Source organism: Embiotoca jacksoni, unplaced genomic scaffold, assembly GCF_022577435.1.
Source record: "Embiotoca jacksoni isolate LCO1_2020_lvr unplaced genomic scaffold, fEmbJac1.0.p SCAF_15, whole genome shotgun sequence".
NCBI classification, from domain to species: Eukaryota; Metazoa; Chordata; class Actinopteri; family Embiotocidae; genus Embiotoca; species Embiotoca jacksoni.
In genome coordinates this window covers 11,828,491-11,847,014 of record NW_027185285.1, presented here as the reverse complement: position 1 = coordinate 11,847,014, position 18,524 = coordinate 11,828,491, and the positions used below count along the sequence as shown (strand labels likewise).

At 39.1% G+C, this 18,524-nt stretch overlaps 1 protein-coding gene across 3 annotated transcripts; it reads left to right on the top strand.

Annotated features, from left to right (window-relative positions):
- Nucleotides 1–6,814: 6,814 nt before the first annotated feature.
- On the top strand, nucleotides 6,815–18,278 carry csf2rb (colony stimulating factor 2 receptor subunit beta). 3 transcript variants are annotated; one of them, XM_069149647.1, is made up of 15 exons: nucleotides 6,815–6,884; nucleotides 9,039–9,146; nucleotides 10,441–10,558; nucleotides 10,680–10,846; nucleotides 10,940–11,094; nucleotides 11,680–11,824; nucleotides 12,031–12,163; nucleotides 12,299–12,453; nucleotides 14,259–14,386; nucleotides 14,552–14,735; nucleotides 14,920–15,016; nucleotides 15,130–15,196; nucleotides 15,324–15,403; nucleotides 15,650–15,809; nucleotides 16,694–18,278. In XM_069149647.1, exons 2-15 carry the CDS (start codon nucleotides 9,041–9,043, stop codon nucleotides 17,081–17,083), a joined length of 2,085 nt encoding a protein of 694 aa, XP_069005748.1. In that variant the 5' UTR covers nucleotides 6,815–6,884; nucleotides 9,039–9,040; the 3' UTR covers nucleotides 17,084–18,278. The 3 variants fall into 3 exon arrangements, with proteins under 3 accessions (XP_069005748.1, XP_069005749.1, XP_069005747.1); XM_069149648.1 differs by having other exon boundaries at nucleotides 6,816–6,867; XM_069149646.1 differs by lacking the exon at nucleotides 6,815–6,884 and adding an exon at nucleotides 8,667–8,883.
- The last annotated feature ends 246 nt before the right edge of the window (nucleotides 18,279–18,524 follow it).

Genomic DNA, 18,524 nt, shown 5'->3' with positions numbered 1-18,524 from the left:
AAGGGGTCATATCTGAATGGTAAAATACAATACTGGTCACGCAATGCAAGCAGCCTAAATTATAGCCACGGAGGGATTATAAAACAACAGCCTCCTGAGCTACAAGCGCCGGGAGCAAGACTATCAGACTAAAACACACAACCATTGCATTTGTTGTCCATTTCTGTGTCTCTGTTTTAAATGTGTTTGTAGTTATTTAGGTTTATTTATTTATGATCAGTTCCTTCTCTTTGTGGTCGCTTGTGTCTTGGTGTGGTCATTTTGCTTTAGTTTATTTATTTATGTCTTTTTGGTTTTGCAGCTGTGTTGTCTTTATTTGTAGTCGTTTTATGCCTTGTTGTAGTTATTTTGTGTTTCTTCGTAGTTTTGTATTTAGTAGTTGTTTTGCGTTTGTGGATATTTTGTGTCTGTAGTAGTTTTACATCCCTTTGTTGTCATTTTGTATTTCTTTGAAGTCAGTTTACATATTTCTTGGAAGTTTTGTTGTTGTAGCCTTGTTGCATCTTTTTGTGGTCGTTTTCTGTTGCGTTGCAGTTATTTGGTGCAGATGTTTTGCATTTTTTAGTGGTCTGTTTATGTATATGGTTGTCTATTTTTGGAGTTTTGGAGCAGCGCTGGATCTCTGTGGTCATTTTGCATCTCTAGTTATTTCCTCATAGTTTGTCTCTTTGTCGTTGTTTTGGGTCTCTTTATAGTTGTTTGTATTTCTTTAAGAGTTGGTTGTTTTTTTTGCCTTGTTGTGTCTCTGTGGTCGTTTCTATCGTCAATTTGTATTACTTTGTAAACATTTTATTTATGTGACCATTTAGTCTCTTTGCAATTGTTTTGTGTCTCTTTCTAGTTATTTTGTATTTCTTTGCAGTCATTTTGTGTCGGTGTTTTGTTGTCATGCTGCTTCTTTGTATTTGTGTTTGCATCTTTTGTCACATCGGTTTGTGTTCTTCTCGGTTCTCTATGTTTGATTGACTTTCCTTTCAAACAGATGCTCCGTTAGGCTGTGCCCAGTTGGCCCATTATGTAATCCAACCATGATTAAATTAATGTGATTAAAAAACAATCCTGTCAGATGTTGAATTGCGTGCATTTTCAAGCTTGTGTGTTTTATTTTTACTTGAGCGTGTGTCCTTGTCTATGACTGTTTCACCTTTGCAGGCAAATGTATCCCGCGCTGAATGCAATGAAAACATGCAGCATGGGAAAATACCTTGGGGACATTGTTGTCAAGGAGGTATTTATTTAAAATTACAGATTAAAGCCCATTTATCTTAATTGGATGCAAGAGCCATAAAAGGGCCATTGATAATGCAGATGTGATGCATTTCTCTCTGTATTAGGTCTCACAGGTCTGGGTCAGCTGTAGTACTCTTTAGCTGGCAAGGATTCATTTTTTGTCAAGGTGAGGATTCATTTGCTCAAGGACACTTCAGCAGAGTGAATGCTTGCCAAAGCAGTGCTTAATCCCGAGACTTCTTGTCTCCCTTTCACAAAACAGCTTTACTCAGCTCTTTAAAGGCATTACTGATAGTGGAAGCCCACTTATATAAAAGTCTGCTAAAATCTACTATAGAGAGCTTCAAAAAAAAATTGTAATATGCCTCAAGGCTCTACTGTATGTGTTGTTTCACACACACTAATGTGCTGCACCGTGGGATTCATCCCTGTGGGACCGGTTCACAGAAAGTGGGTGTTTTGTACATCTGTGTGTGCATGGATTTTGTGTTTCTGTGTTCATAAAATAGATGGACAGTGAGAGTGAGAGAGAGAGAAAGAGAGAGCAAGAGATACAGGCACGGTTTTGAAGGATTTCGCCTTACAAGCTGCTGCATTTCTTTCGACCCCAGAGCTGCAGATTCTACATCCAAGGCAAGACTCCGGCTGCACAAGCAACACAACTGTCAATAAAAAGGAGACAGGGTGCACTGCACTCTCTCCCTCTGAAGAGAATCAAAATTAATATTACATTGAGATAAAAAAAATTATTTGAACATCGAACACTTTTCTTGATGATATTTGGAGGAAAGTTTGAGGAAAATTTAGGGAGTGGCTGTATATCTAGGCATGCATCTTTGAGTTTTAAGAGTGCACGTCATTGAAAAGGCTGCATGTACCAACTTCGATACGAACCTAAATTTCAATGTGATATCTAGTCGTGCTTTTAATTTTATTATCCTCAAGTGATATAAAAAGATAGTAATGGTGTGTGTGCAGTTTAGGAAGAGAAAGCAGAAAATGCATGAGACAGGATAAAGGGAGCACATCTCCTCCTGCTGTACTCTGCTCATCTTAAACCACAACTACTTTATAATTACCTTAATGTATTCTTATTGGACAAGTATGCCTCTCTTAATAAAGAGTCCAGTAATCAAGTCTCTCTTCCTTTTCCCAGCTCTAGTGCCCCCCCCCCCCTCTCTTTCTCTCCCTCTCTCCCTCTCTCAATCTCTCTCACACACACACACACACACACACACACACACACACATTATTGATCTCATTAATTTACATTACATTCTCATTAGCCTCAAAGACTATTTCATTTTACACCAGCAGAATGATGGCTGTGCAGTCGTGACTGTTGGTCAGCAGCAGCAGACCGGCCCAATCCTTTTGATCATAATGTAAATGTCATTGGCAGTGATTTGACAGTATGGATTTTTTTTTTTTATATCCATTTTTAAAACTTATTATAATCTTATTGTCCTCAGTAAATACACTTTTGAGTCAAGAACTAACCTGTGAAAAGGAGAAGCAAAAATCCCCTGAAAATAATAATTGTAGATGGAAGATGCAATCGTTTAATGTGAGCTTTGTCTGTGCAAATGAAAATGCCGGCTAAAACACACTTTGTTTTTGCTGTGTTTATTCCACAATATGGTGTGACATCTGAATCTGTGTCTCTAGCTGTCCTAAAAGTCTCCAAAATTATCCCCAAAAATATGAACCTGTCCACATAAAATCACAATGATTCTTGTAATTGCCACCATAAATTCACATGTCCGTGCTCTGTTGAAGCTAAACAAGGCAAGATTAATTGCAGCACATCATTCTTATCAGCAGTAATCCCAAACTGGGACAGCAGCATCTGAAATAGATCATTTTTATAAAGACTGAGATTTAAAAGCAGTGCACAAACTTACCCCAGAAGAGAGTTAGACTCAAAAACATTAGCTTTCTCCAATTTGTTCTAAAACGTTGTGACAAATTACTTTAAAATGTGTTAAAAAAAAAAAATACCCACAAAAAAATAAGAAAATAAACAAGGTAAACCCTAATCTGATGTCATTTTTTAATACATTTCTTAACAAAACTGAACAGGATGCACAGGGGTTTGGCTGTTAACAGTGAAAAGGAAATGCATGTTTCCTGATGGCTCAGTCATGTAAATCATGTAAAACTGTCCAGCCAGAGAAATCAGATTGACACCTTAACTCATTGTTCCTTAAACTTCCGACGTTAAACTGCACATGTAAGCACAGTGACGGATGCCCTTCACATGTTCAATTTCACTTTGTATAAATGCCTTATCACAGTATTGTAAACAGTAACTCTTCCAAGACCTCAATGGTGTTTTTAGGTGGGTTTAAGCGCACTGCATTTTCTTCAACTGTGCGATAAGCTGCTGCAAATGTGCCAGACAGCGACAGAAAGTAAATTTACTCAAGATTTGAATTGCCTTTTCAGGTCATTTTATGCTGCTTTACTCCACTACAATTCAGGAGATAAAAACTACTTTTTATATTTATTTGACACCTTTTGTCATAGTTGAGGTGGAAGAAGGACCAAACGCACAACTCAGACACGAGGATTTAAGGCAAACTAAATAGCTTTACTTACAAAAGGGAGTGAGACAAAATAAAGTCCAGGGTGCAAGGAAAAAGAGGCACAGGCATAAAGTTGTTAAGGTGAAGACTTTATAATTCAGCTACTGGGAGAGACTAAAGGTGCAGGTTAAGTATACAGCTGCTGTGGCTGATTGGGGAAGTAGGAGCAGGTGAGAGAGACAGGAGGAGACACACAGGAGCTTCTGACGGGTGGAGTGACAAACACAGGGAGTGGTACAGGGAACGAACTAAACTTAAAATAGTCCACTGGACTAAAACGTGCTGTATATTATGTAGTAAAGGATCTGTGTACGTCTTTCACCACTGGCCAGAGAGATTTGTCATGGTTTCTTAGGTGTTTACCAGCATTGTCAAAATGATCACTTGTATTTCCCAAGTTTAAAATATAACAGCTGGGTAAATATGAATGTTTTCCATGTGTCTAATGTGACAAGTTTGTAAAACTGCGTTTAAATCCAATATGTTTGTCTGTTAAAAAATAAAAATAAATCCTTTGGAGTTGATGATCTCTGGGACTGAAGTTATACTCAAACAGAAAGAAAGTCATTCAAACAGAAACTAACTTAAACTCATCGAGAAAGTTGTATAGTTACTCGCCATTCAAACCTCTAGTGCTCTGAACTTTGAGGAATGTCCTGGTCTGTCAAGCAAAGTACAAATTAGACAGTTTGTTAATTTATTTATTTTTAATAAATACTTTGAACAATTATCTTTTGTCTTTAAGGTTCCACAATCATGTCTCTGTTTTCTGCCCTTCATTATAATCCATCAGCTACAGCAACAGAACAGCAGTTGTAGTTCGTGTTCGCTAGGTGGCACGATTGAGTCTGAAATGAGCTGCCTGGAAGGCTGCCTGAAAACTTCTAAGTCACCTTTTTATAATGTTCAGTACTGTTGCATTGTTGATTGTCAATGTCAGCAATACAGTGTGAACTTCTAAAACCAAATTACAATTACAGACCAAATCCACTGATAGTGCAGTTCACTTATAGGTCTTTCTCACTTTTAGCAAGTTCATTATCTTGTGCCCAACTGTTCTGGGGTCACACATTGACAATTTATGTAGTTTGCTTTATAAGATACAATCTTGTTTCTTATGAGCTTGCCCCCCCTCGTTTGACCATAACCAACCTGTTCTTGGTAGTAGCTGATGTGTGGAGATCAGCAAGTTGATTGGTGAGTTCCTCATCATTTCTGAGAACCAGAGGCAGTTTTTTTTTTTTTTTTTTTTTTTTTTCTCTTCTTCTTCTTTGTGAAGTCTCTAGAGGAAGCAGCTGTTGTTGTCTACCCATGTTTTCTGGACCTACGCCACACCTCTTATAAAATGCAGACAGTCCTGCATCAACAGTTCGGAGTGGCTGATTCTCTCTTTGTGTATTGTAATAAAAAAGAAAAAAAAGAATGACAAGCTGTACAAAAATAAGAAAGGAGCTGTGGTCAATTCATTGTTCTAAGCCGCTTGTGCTTGTGGCATCAAACTGTGAGTTTTAAATCAATTGTGATTCGATAAATGATTTATTCATGACTAGAAAATATGAATTGTGTTCATGAAAACACAATAAAGTGTGAGCAGCTGAAATGAGGAATTGGTCACGTAGTGCCTTCACTCGTCATCAACTTTGCCCAGACTGAAGTGTTAATATAGACATTTGTCAGCAGGAAGTCAGAAAGCTATACAGAGAAAGAGAGAAAGGGTCAGCTGATCCTTTTCATAAAAAGCGCAAATAATGAAATTGGCCTGACATGAACAGACTTTTCAATCGAACTGAAAAACATATCTTATGATCATCTGTGTATCAGCAGTGCTTGTAGAAGACTGTTAATGCGTCAGTAAAAAATTATGTGAAAAGCTTGAGTAAGTCAGAGTTGAGTTTCTAATTTATGTTTCAGAAATTAGTATTGAAAGGAAAGTGAAACTTGCTTTCCCCTGCTCCATGTGCATTGCTGTGCTGTGCACCATCTGAGTGCAGCAGGAACAGCCTCTGAACATTTTGATTGCACCCTATAGGGAAAAGTATTTAATGGGACACAGCTATAAAATTGGAATGAAAAATTAAACTTAAAAAAATTATACATTTGCTAAGGGTTATCCCACAAACCATGTGTGATCATCTAAATCTAATCTAATCTGATTTAATCTAATCTAATCTCATTTAATCTTAACTAATATGATTTAATCTAATATAATCCAATATATTAGATTTTAAATTGCATGTAAAGTGACCCAAAACTGTACATTTCATTCATTACCAGAAAACTATGAAACTGTGCCCCCTCAAAAGAAGTGGGCGTACCACACACTCCAACACTGAATGATGACACTTTGAAGACATCTTAATTACGCCCACCTGTGATTGGAGCAGCTCTCAGCAAGCCACTTCTGTTCGGTGTTTAAAGTCACATGTAGGAAAAAGTCAAGTATTATTAAAACAGTAAGCTGCAATTTGATCATCTGTAATGGCTTCAGAGGGTAAACAAATGGAATATCCTGAATATGATACAAACATGCTGAGTTCTCACCTGCTTGTGGTAGAGCCGCCTAAAGATATGGGTGATTAACTTATACTTGAGTGGGCCCTATCATGTAACATTTGTTAGTTGTAGGTTTTAACCAGTTTTCTTTGTTCACACTGTAACTTTTTAAGTTTTGTCTTTGTAATTGTCATTTTAAACCATCTATGCAACAGTTACTAGAACTGGATTCACAGGGGGAAAAAAATGCTTTGCTGTGCTGTGGCCTCATATACATGTGATGACCCTTTTAACTAGTGGTACCTCTCGAGTCATTTGACTTCTCAAATAAACTTTAACAAACCAATAACTATAGCCTTTTTGTAACCTTCAAATTCAAAGAGCTGATTCTGTGTTAAAATGGAAATGACACAAAGTGTCAGTGTGGACAGAAAGGGGGAACTGAACTTGTCACAGAGGAAACTCCCACATACTTCTCGACAATGTTCAGAAGGAGCTGGGTGACAAGAAGGAAGCGTTTGCAACAGACGGATGAAGGAAAAGAAGTCTTCATCATGTAAGGTATAGGTGAAGGTGAGCAAGTGGAAGATTTACTTCACATGTTTATGTGTTCATGGCTGATCAATACAAAAAGGTGTGAAAGTTTGCTTGTTAAAAATAGCTTTCAATTTGACACCTTGACTATATGCTGCTAATATATAAAAAGGTTCAGCTCTAATTTGACTTCATAATTCAGGTCTACAATTACTCTGAAAGTTGAAGTCAGCTGGGCTTGCTGTATGCTCTTCATTAGAGTTAGTGGTGAAATGTGTTAAGTGTGAATGGTGACATGACATCCTACTTGTTGGCGTAAATTGGCTCAGAATATATGAATTTTCATCATCAGACAAGAATTTCATAACATGTTGAAATCTTCCATGACAATACACTCAGAAATGCTGCAATCCGGTAAATCAAAAATACATTGAGTCTTCAGTTATTTAATGAAATACTGGTGTTTTCTCTGACATTTGCCAAGACAGGCAAGTTTTCCATTTATATGCATTGTTTGGGGGATACATTAAAGCATCTTTGACTTGAACCTGGTAGATGTCAGCATCTGTATCAAACCTGCCTCTGTACACCACAGACACTAACATAATAGGCTGAGGAGGTTATTTAGTTTCAGGATTTATGCTGGATTCCCACATTCACCTGATTATGGTTTCCCCATACTGATACTGTAAAGAGCAGAAGTCATGCCTGAATGACCCTTAAAAATCCCCCTTTTTGATCATAAAGCACTTAAATGTCAGCTTCCCTTTGTTTGTCTCCTTATTCTTAACTATGCTATTTTTTCATGTTGTTTCTCTTTTACTTAAATAGATTATAATGTGTAAAATTACATTATTTGCAGTGAGTTGTCAGATATTTACTTATTTATATATTATAAGCAGTGGTGGAAGAAGTATACAGGTCCTTTACTTAAGTAAAAGTACTAAGACCATACTCTGAGAATACAACACTTCATATAAAAATCCTGAATTCAATACCTTATTCAATGAAAGTATATAGCTTAAGTATTATCAGCAAAATGTAGTTGAAAAAGTAAAAGTACTCATTGTGCATTAAGGGCTCCTTGTCAGTGTTTTACTATTGTATATGATGTTTTTTGAAGTAATAGTATTGCTGCATTACTGTGCATTTTAGTGCTGTAGTTATTTAATGTTGTAGTTAATTTTCTCCTGAGATTAAAATGGAACTACTTAAGTAATACCTAAAAATGCATACTTAAGTAGGCTACTATACTTGAGCAAATGTCCTTATTTACATTCCACTCCTGATTATAAAGAATAAATTAATTATATTAAAATATCATGTAAGATAATATGATTTTACTAGTGTGCTATCAGCTACTAGTAAGTTTTTGTGACATGTGAAAAATTGTTGGTTAACAGACGCTGATAAAGAATTTAAATACAATTTTTGTGAATTTTAGGGTGAAACTTATTTTACATTCATACATTATACAGCTGTGTGGAATGTTAGTCTCTTGTGGATTCTTTGTTTGCTCAGAAAAATAAAGAAAAAAATGTGTCATAACTAATTATTTCTTAATAATTAATATTAGTTCTTTTTTTTAAAGATGACATTGGGTTTAGACAAAAGACTTAAATGTAAAATTGTTTTATGGCCAATTAAATTTTGGCATAAATAGATGAGTTTTTTGGCTTTTTTTGCACGAGGTCTGTTTGTGTTGTATCAACATCAACAGTCTCTCTAGTTATCAGCCCTTTGCTCCTCATTTGACAAATGCTTTGTTCCCTCATACATCGACAAAAAAATAAAAATCTGAATTCCTTTATTTACAAATGCCTACAATTTTAACTATATACGCATTTTCTGTATTTGATATTTCCTGTTGATGTGTGTATTCCCCAGTGTGTGTGTGTTATATTTTTATCTGTGCCTATCACATGTGAGAGAGAGAGATAAGGGGCAGTCGGATGTGTCGTGACATCCCACAACAAGCAGATACTCAAAGCAGAAGAGTGCTGTGGTGATGTCATGAGTCATTTCTTCATTATTTCTAGTAAATGAACTAATTCTCTCTTTCACTCTCAATCACTCGCACACTTTTTCTGCATGTTTCCAACTTTACATCTCGTCTACAGACGTCTCGATGTTAACACAGTTCAGGGAGTTTCCCCAAGATCTCTGAGAACTCTCCGCCGTTACTGTCCGCAGGAATGATGTCTCTCTTCTGGGTTCTACTGTGGTCAGTTCTCCCTGATCTGGCTCTCTTCTCTGGTCCAGATCGTTGTGCCATCTATGAGAGCAGTAGCTCACAAAGGGGTAAGTGTTTGCCTGGCAATTCAGGCCTCTTTTGGTATTAAATCCTTCAAACAACAGCTACATAAATGCATGTTTTTTCTAAATTAAATGAATGTTTCTGAAGGGATGATTACAGCAGCCATCGGTGAAATTAATTTACTCCACTGTTAATTCTTTTGCTACTTTAAACTTCAACTCCACTACATTTATCTGACAGATGTACAAGAATTACAACTTGCTTTTTATATTTTACAAATAATAATGTTTCATTCAAAACGTGTTAACAGCTTCTAAAATGTGATGAACTGTTTAGCAGAAAAAGGATTAGTTTTGTCGGAGATTTCTTTTTTTAAAAGAGTGGAAGTGTGAAAATATTTCATCCTGTTTTTACTGAAAATCAGCCAGCATCGTGTCTTAATATCTCCTGCTTCACGAAGCAGATCTATTTTCTCGAAAGATTTGAAACAAACTGATTTAAATAAATAACAACTTTAAGTATTTTGGTGCAGTTTTTAGGACAGAAATGGCTTCATAAGATTTAGGGTTTAAAAATTTGATTTCCCAAAACTACTACAGCAAGAATTCTGTTCACACATTAAGACATCAGCGTTAATAATCCTACAATACACTCATGAAACACTGGAAAAGCATACTGCAATAAGTGTTGTGAACAGAGCAGCGTTAACCTTTATCAGCATTTCAGGTTATGTCACTTGATCAACATCACCACCTGGATTTCAAATGTTTTTGTGACGTCATAAGTGATGTCTCTATGGACCCGAAACTGTGGTAAAAGCTTTGTCAAATTTTGTGGTGGTGTTGACAGTCTGGCCCTGTGAAACAAGTGCACGATGCACAACCCCGTGAACGTCAAAGAAAACCCAACAGGTTGAGCTCTTGACCTGACTTGCCTTCTTCAGTCTTGGACAGTGATGTTCTGCCACTTTTAAAGTGCAAATGCTGCTCAAAATGCTTCATTGTTATACTCTATCTGAAAAAATTTCAAGGGTTTCCGTCGTAGATTTCCTGAGTTTGAGACAAAATTTGATCTGTGCTCTCCGTTTATGCCCATGGTGAAATCACAAATACGTACCAAAGATCACAAAAAGGCGTGTAACACACATGCTGATGTTGATCAAGCGATGTAACTTGGAATACTTACAAAAGTAAGCTTCCCTCTGCTCCATGCACATCACTGTGCTGGGCGTCGTTCATGCACAACAGGACGAGTCGCAGCACAAGACAACAGCCATTAGGAGCAATTAGCAAAGTAAAACACCAATCACCTGAAAATACATTCTCCCTCTTTCCCCAGTGTCTCCATTGCTAAAATCCTTACAATGCCATAACGACTACGAGTCCCATGTCCACTGCAAGTGGAGGAAACACAGAAACACAACGCTGGAGCTGTGGTTCGAGACAGAAAACGACAGGTAAAAGCAGTAGAGCAGACAGGAGAGGAGCCGGGGCAAAAAAAAAAAAAAGGATGTTTAGCAGGAAGTAAGGAGAATATGTCACTTCCGCCTAACAGCTCTGTGCTTCCTGTTCTTGCAGGAAGCTCTGCACACCTCACCATGTAGCTGAGCACCGGATGGTCCACTGTAAATATAAAACCCGCGCGTTTTCCATTGGCATCAAACACACCGTCTTCTTCCTCAAGAACGAGACACTGAGCCTCTGCTCGTCCGTCCCAAACAAGTCCCTGGATCTTTTTCAGCACTGTGAGTCAACTACCATCAACCACAACCTCTACTGTAAAATTCCTTTGCATGCAAATTAATAACACTTAATACTGTTGTTTTTGTGTTGCACAGTGAGAGCACGCCCACCACTGAATCTGTCCACACATGATGCAGGTGATGGAGGACGAAGGCTCCGTTGGTCGAGCCCCTACCCGTCCCTCTCCTCCCTGAACAGAAACCTCACATATCAGCTCAGCTACAGAACACACAGGGAGGACAACTGGATCGTAAGCATTAATCATACAAACCCTACACCCCTTTTGTGTGCCTCATATTTATAACATTTCAGGTCAACTGTGTAGTAAAAATCAAAGGAAGCCATTAACGGACACTCTTCCTGAACACAGTAACTGATGTTTGAACACTCTGCTGCTTTATATTTAGTGATGATAATGAAACCATTTACTCATTTCCTATAAATAATATCTTAGATTATCTCTCACAGGAAAACCCACACAGGCCTCAAACCAACACGACCTATTCTTACCCAAATTTATATCTCAAGTCAAGACTGAAAACAGCCTGGCGATACACTCACAATCACAATGCTAACATGCCTGTTTATCCCGTGTGAAGTTTACCATGTTTTCCACAGCATGACATGGCAAAGGTTTGGCTCAGAACAAATAAAGACACGGTGGAGTTTTAGCTGGCTGCAAACCCTGTATGATGTATAATAACCCCGTATGATGTATAATAAGAATAGTTAACTCTATAAATCACCACACAGTCAAATCAGAATCAAAAAGTGCACTGCTCTATATATTTTCTAAGTCAGGACTCACAGCATGTCGCCTTCACTCTCTCTGCAGACTCTGGATGTCGCAAACACTAGTTTGAAACTAGAGAGACGATTGTTGCTTCCAGGCCGCAGGTATGAAGGGAGGGTGAGGGCCCGGGCCAGTGTTGGCCAGTGGAGCGACTGGAGTCCTGTGGTGACCTGGCAGAATAAAGAAGGTAAATCAGAGAAGACAGTTCAGCTTCAAACAGCTTCAGCTCTGACATGAACATTCAGGTTTTTTCCTTCCAATGGAGACTCTGCTCCTTATCGCCTTTCCTCACATTTCTAATCATCCCCTTCTGTTCAGTTTTATGGGAGCCTGAGATAAGTCTGGGGCTTTGCAGCTGCTGTTAGTGCCTCTTTTTCTCTTCTCTGGCTCTAGACTTCAGGCAGGTCCCCGCTTTGCATTGTGTACTTGATGGAGAGAGGGAGGTGATGTGTAGCTGGGAGGTGAGCAGAGAGCTGGCCCACTTCTTTACCTACCAGCTGGCCTGTCGATACAACCAGACTGCGCCGTAAGTTGAGCGTGACGCTGACAGAAAATACATCCATCCGATTCTCTTTTTATTCATTCATTCATTCATTCATTCATCAACCTGGTCAACCTGCCTTTCCTTTTCCTTTCCTCTTGCTTTAATCCCTGCCTTCAGGTCGGAGACATGCTGCGTGAACCCAACAGTCAGTTCCGACCTCTCTGAGACGGTGCTGACGTACAGCTGCTCACTGACTGTCACAGACCCTCAACGTCTGCTGCTGGACCTCCGACCAACACACAACGCCAAGACTTTTAAGGCCAACCTGCACAGTGAGTTAGACACAAGACGGAGGCCACAAAGAGGATGAGAGATGGTGGGCAGGGGGTTGTCTCTCTGAGCAAAGTAGTGAATAAAGAGAGCGTGTCCTGCCAAATTAAAACCACGCAAAAGGGAGATAAAACTGCAGGGAGCTGTGCAGATGAACAGTGGGGAGCTAAACAAATGTGATGTGATGAAATAGCCCCACTGTGTGGTTTATTGGCACTATTGCATCCATGGTAACAGAAGATAAGATCAGATATAGCCAGCTCACATAATTGGGCTGTTTTTATTGTTATCTGAAGTTACATATTATTTTATACAACATCAAGAAACCTTTTTTTTCTATTTAAAATTTTGGCACCAACATTTGATTTTTGGACACTTTTTTGACCCATAGCGTCACCAGATAAATTCATTTTGAGGACAACTGTGGCTACAAACATACCAAATGAGGATACAGGCCAGATAGAGATCAGGGTGTGGAGGACCAGGTGGACGCCAGGGGACAGAAAACGGAATAAACTAGAAGGGTACTTGGAGAAACATAGACCTCCGACAAGGCTGATAGTCCAATTAGGTCTATACAAATATGCAACCACAACCACTATGCAGCATATTTCTGGATATATTTTCAAAACTATTAGAATGAAGTCAAAATATATTGATTGTAGGCTACCAGTTCTCCCCTATGAACAGTAAATGGTCCGCACTCATATGGCACCTTTTTAAAATAGTGGTCTACAAAGCACTTTACAGACTGGTAGTCACACACACACTCACACACACTCACACACACTCACACACACTCACACACTCACAAAAGTGATTTGAATTGGCAACTATGTTGCAACTTGATTGAACCACCAACCTTACAGCTGCTGGGAAATCTATTCAACACGCTGAGCTGCCATCCGTGAATCGTCATATTTCTACAAAGGCTTGTGTTAACTGGGCGACCATCTACTGGATTTTTTTAAATTAAATTCAGTTTCATCTGTATGGCACCAAATCGCAGCACGTGTCACATCAGGGAACTTGAAATATTAAGATCGAGAAATTATGATATGATTGAGAGAAACCCAAAATTCTACAATTCCCACATGAGCAGCATTTGACAGCAGGGAGGAAAAACTCACTTTTAACGGGAAGAAACCTGCGACATAACCTGCCCCAGAGGTGGGCAGCCATCTGCCTCAACCAGTTACCTCTGGTGGGCCTCTGTTCAGGGCTATGATTAGTTCCCACTGATACCTAGCTGGCCTGTCTTCACGGGGATAGCAAACCGGGGCTACATTCGGTCGACCTGGGCCGGCTGCTGGGGCCTGACTGGCTACAACAGGTTGTGGGCTCCTCTACACGGTACACAGCCATGCTCCCATTTAAGGAGCCTAAACTAACTCCAGTTAATAATAAATACCATCGTCACTAAAAGAGGACGAGGAAAAGTAAACATGTGACACAATGAGCAGAAGAGAGAAGAAGCTATTGCTAACGAAAACTAACAGAGTAAAGGCCTTCAATGATTTATGTTGTAATTTGGTGCTAATGAAGGTAACTGAACTGTTGTCCAAATGCCCAGACAGTGTTAACGATGAGTCTGACTCACTCCTATGTTTGGTTTTTCCAACTAGGTGAATGGGATCCAGTTTATAGACAGAAAAAAGAAAACGGGAGTTGTTACAATCTGTACCTTCTCTGCTTTTCACCTGCTTCCACTGCACCCACACCAGTCTGCATAATTCATAGAGCACAGTATGGAATACATTTTCCCATCATTACTTATGCTACAACAAACTAATCTCCTGTTGCACAGTCCGGCCCCACCCGCCACCGGAGGTAAAGACCAGGGAGAAAGACGGAAACTGGATCGTAGAATGGACTAAACCGGCTTCAAAACTCAGACTGTCTTATCAGGTCTGTTATTACTGGTTACACGATCAGGTAAGAAACTTTCAGTCACTCTTTCTTTGTCCTGTTTGGGTGTGTACTTATATTGCAACTCTTCATCGTAACTCAGTGATGTAATTTAAAAGTCAGATTAAATTTAAAAGTGTTTCGCAGTGTGGGTTGTATTATCTGACTGTTATCTATGTATTTCTTCACCAGGGATCTTCTGTGCTGCTGAACATTTCAGAGGGCTCCATGTCCGTGACCATCCTGGGAAAGTCCCTCCTCCCGCTCCAGTACTACCAGGTCATGGTCAGGTCACTGGTCGTCCCTGGAGAGGGTTCCTACTACGAAGGAATCCCCTCAGCATGGACTGATCCTGTGAACTGGACCACAAATAAAGGTATTGTAAAGTATCAGCATGCACACATACATGCATATATTCCACATTAATACACAGATACTGTGAATTATTTTCTGTTTTGTGTTTTTTTTTTTTTTTTTTACTGTAGGGGCCAAAAATAGCATCATAATACAAAACACAAATAATCACCATCATCATTTATTCTGTTTTCGTCCCCTGACAGCCACCTGGCCCTTCAGCGCCCTGATCTATATCCTCATCAGTATGTTTGTGACCACAATCTTCCTCACTCTGTACTGCACCATCCCAGCTTGTCAAAGGTATTTTACTCATGTTTGTGTCTAAGTTCTGCTTATGTATAACTACAGACAAGTTAAGCTGAAAGATTTCAGGTTTTTACGTATGGATTTTCCATTAAAACTAAACTCTCTAGGAAGGTAATTCTGTGGGTGGAATCGGTCCCCTCTCCAGGCAAAAGCAAAATCCTGTCTGAGATCAAGGTGAGACTGGATAACTTTTTCCTACTTCTGCTATGTAAATCAATAACTTAATCTTCATATTAGTGTTTCACTGATTATTTTTTTGTGTTGTGTATTTCTATTTTGCACTATATATTTGTTGATTCAGTCTGCCACCACCCAGACCTTCATGCAGAATGAGAAAATGTCCATTTGCAAAGTGCAACACCTGGATAGCACAACTACAAGGTAACGTTTTCCACTAGACACATTCAGACAGATAACAATTGAAAATTCTTCTCCCGTAGAGGGAAACACTTTTCAGCATGAGTGATACTCTATAGCTTCTGTATCTCCAACAACAGATACTGCAGTAATAATTCAGGATAGACTATTCAGCACTGAATGTCACCAATCGCCACATATACTGTAGCTCCTGAGAAGGGAAATGACGAGGTGATTCATGAATGAATTACTTATTTTCTGTCCCTGCAGCTCCTCAGGCACTTTTCTGTGGCCGACCAAGGACAATGAGAAGAGTGTGGATGAGGACGAGGGCTGCTGGAACTCTGATAACCTGCCCTCCCCTGTTGAGAAGGTTGACAGCTCTGAAACATCGTTTATGAGCTTCAGCGGCCCATACATCCTCTGCCAGGTCAGCCACTCACAGACACCACGAGGGTCATTTGTCAGGTATCCAGGTGCTGAGAATCTCTCAGCCACTTGGTGCAAATCACAGAAGAAAAGCAAAGACTTTAAGCTCTAAATTTAACTGGATCTGAATGTTCAGTTGGAGTTTGCGTATTAATATCTGTATAAATACCATCCATTAGCTTATACACATAATGTAGCCCTGCAATTGCATCAGACATTTGATTTCCTTTCATGACATTGTACCTTTTCTTCCAGAGAGTTAGATGGGAACATCTCACTCTAAGTAAGAAACGGGAGTGTCGAACTGACACATTGTGTTTTTTTACATGGGGTTGTGTGTCAGACCATCAGGTTCAGTAAAAGGAAGTCACGGCTCCAGGCCAAGAAATAGTTCTCCATATCTACAATACAGACGTGGGAGATCTATCAATCTTCTCATCTGAGTCTTGGAAAGAAAGTAAACATGTGCAATAAAACAGTGTTACTTAAGTATCAGAGAAATATACTGTACACTGTGTCACAGTTCATCCTCATCGTTTGGTTATGTCTCCCTGTCCTTTACGTTTTTAATGTTTGTTTCCTGTTTTAGTTTGATAACTCACTTTCCAGTCTTTGTACCAGTGAATTCCTTGTATTTCCTCAGTTCTAAACTGTTTTGTTCTAATCGTGTATGAGTCCCTATTCTGACACCTTGACAGTGAAAAAATTGCTAAAACAAAAAGACAAATAATAGGGATGAACTGTGACACACTCTGCACATCAGCAATTCAGGAGGTAGTATAGAAGTTCATTAGCAAATTGCAATGCTTAAGATACCAAAAACTAATTTTAATTAGTTTGCAGACATAAAATTGGATACTGAACAGCATTGTTTCTGTCTGACAGCCATCAGATCCAACACCCAAGACAGTGGAGATCAAGAGTGAAGAGAAAGACCAAGAAAGCCCGTCAGATGTCTCTGTACCTCCCTTCCCCGTGACCTTTACTCTTTTCGGTGAAGGTTATGTGTGTCTACCCAGGCACAGCGTCTCCAGGTCCACCCAGGATCTCGTATCTCACAGCGACAATAACACAAGCACACATTCGCATGACAGTGCAGAGCTGGACCAACAGGGCCCCGAATCCATGCTGGGGTCAGGCTTCAGCGAGCCCACCACCTGGGACCAACCTCCGGAGTTCACCTCAGGACCTTTCAGCCCCTGGCCTCAAGGAGACACCATACAGGCCTCAGGTTACTGCCACCTCCCCACAGCCTTCATCACAACAGCAAAATAATCTGCAGCATCATCCGGTTTTTTTTCTCATAAACTTTCCATTTTATTCCAAGTTACATATTTGTTTTTACTGTTATCTGACTCACAATCAGATCCAATGTCTGACCATCGGAGGGCAATAAAGAGCCATGTCTATGAGGGCAGAGCAGTCATGTCTAAGGAATGCTGTGTATGATGGAATTCTTTCTTTGTGAACTTCCTCACACATGCTAGGTCGGGACAAATGACATGAATATGTAATGTTATCCAAATAGCAGTCACACACAGCAGCCTTTGTGAAGATTTTAAATTATTACTTTTTTGTTGAGCATGTGTCTGATCTGATTCTTCACTGACTTTTTCAAAATGCATCATAACATAATTTACTTTCTTGTGCAATTTTCCCACGTCAGTACAACACACCGGATGTGCATATCAAACCACAGCCTCTCAAGAAATGTGTTGAAACCTAGTCTTTTATGCATAACTTCCTCAAGTTACATGTTTCTGTGACTGCTGAGGTAAGAAGATGACTGTAAACTGCACTTCTTGGAAAATGTGTGCAACTTTTCTGCAGGTCATGTGCAATATGCATGTTTGCACAAAGGTGTGTGAGTTAGGACCTTGTTGTCAATGTTGCAGCCTAGGTGTTGCAGAATGAATATTTAATCTACACCGTGACGTGCTGATACTGCTGAGTCAGGACCACTGCTGTCACTGACTGCAGGTTTTTTGTTAAAGACACCACAGACATTCAAAAATGAAATGACAAAGCACTGAGTAGATTTTAAAGCAATCTGAAACATCTTATTCAGGTACGTATTATGGGCATGTTTAATGCATCATTACTGAATAATCTGAAATAATGTGACATTTGCTGCACTTTTGTACTGAAACATGTACATACAAACAAACATAATCTACACCCCTCAACTCTGTCCTAGGAGACTAGGACAGACACAGAGAACCTGACCTGACAACACTGGGTTGATAAACTATAATCTATATATTGAAAGATTGTAATAACTTTGTAACAGTTTATTTATAACTGATTATTTTACCCATAAATCACTGCCATAACAACAATGCTGCATACTATGTTTTGCTTTCTGTCTGTCTTACCACTGTCAATATGTATATTGAAATTAATATAATGAATTAATTTACAACATGTTGTGAAAGAATTACTCAGATCCTTTACTTACATCTGATAAAAGGCAAGTACAACAATGTAAAAAAAATACTCCATTACAAGCAAAAGTCCTGGCTGGAAACTTTAAGTGTATAAGTATTGTCAGCAAAAGTAATTCAAGTTTAAAGAGTAAGAGTACAAATTCTGCATATTCTGATATATTAGCATTAGTTTAGTGTTATTCATCTTTGATACTGATGCATCAGTGTGTAAGTACCGTTGATTATTGTTGCTGGTTGAAGTGGAGCTAGTTTTAAATACATACAGTCAG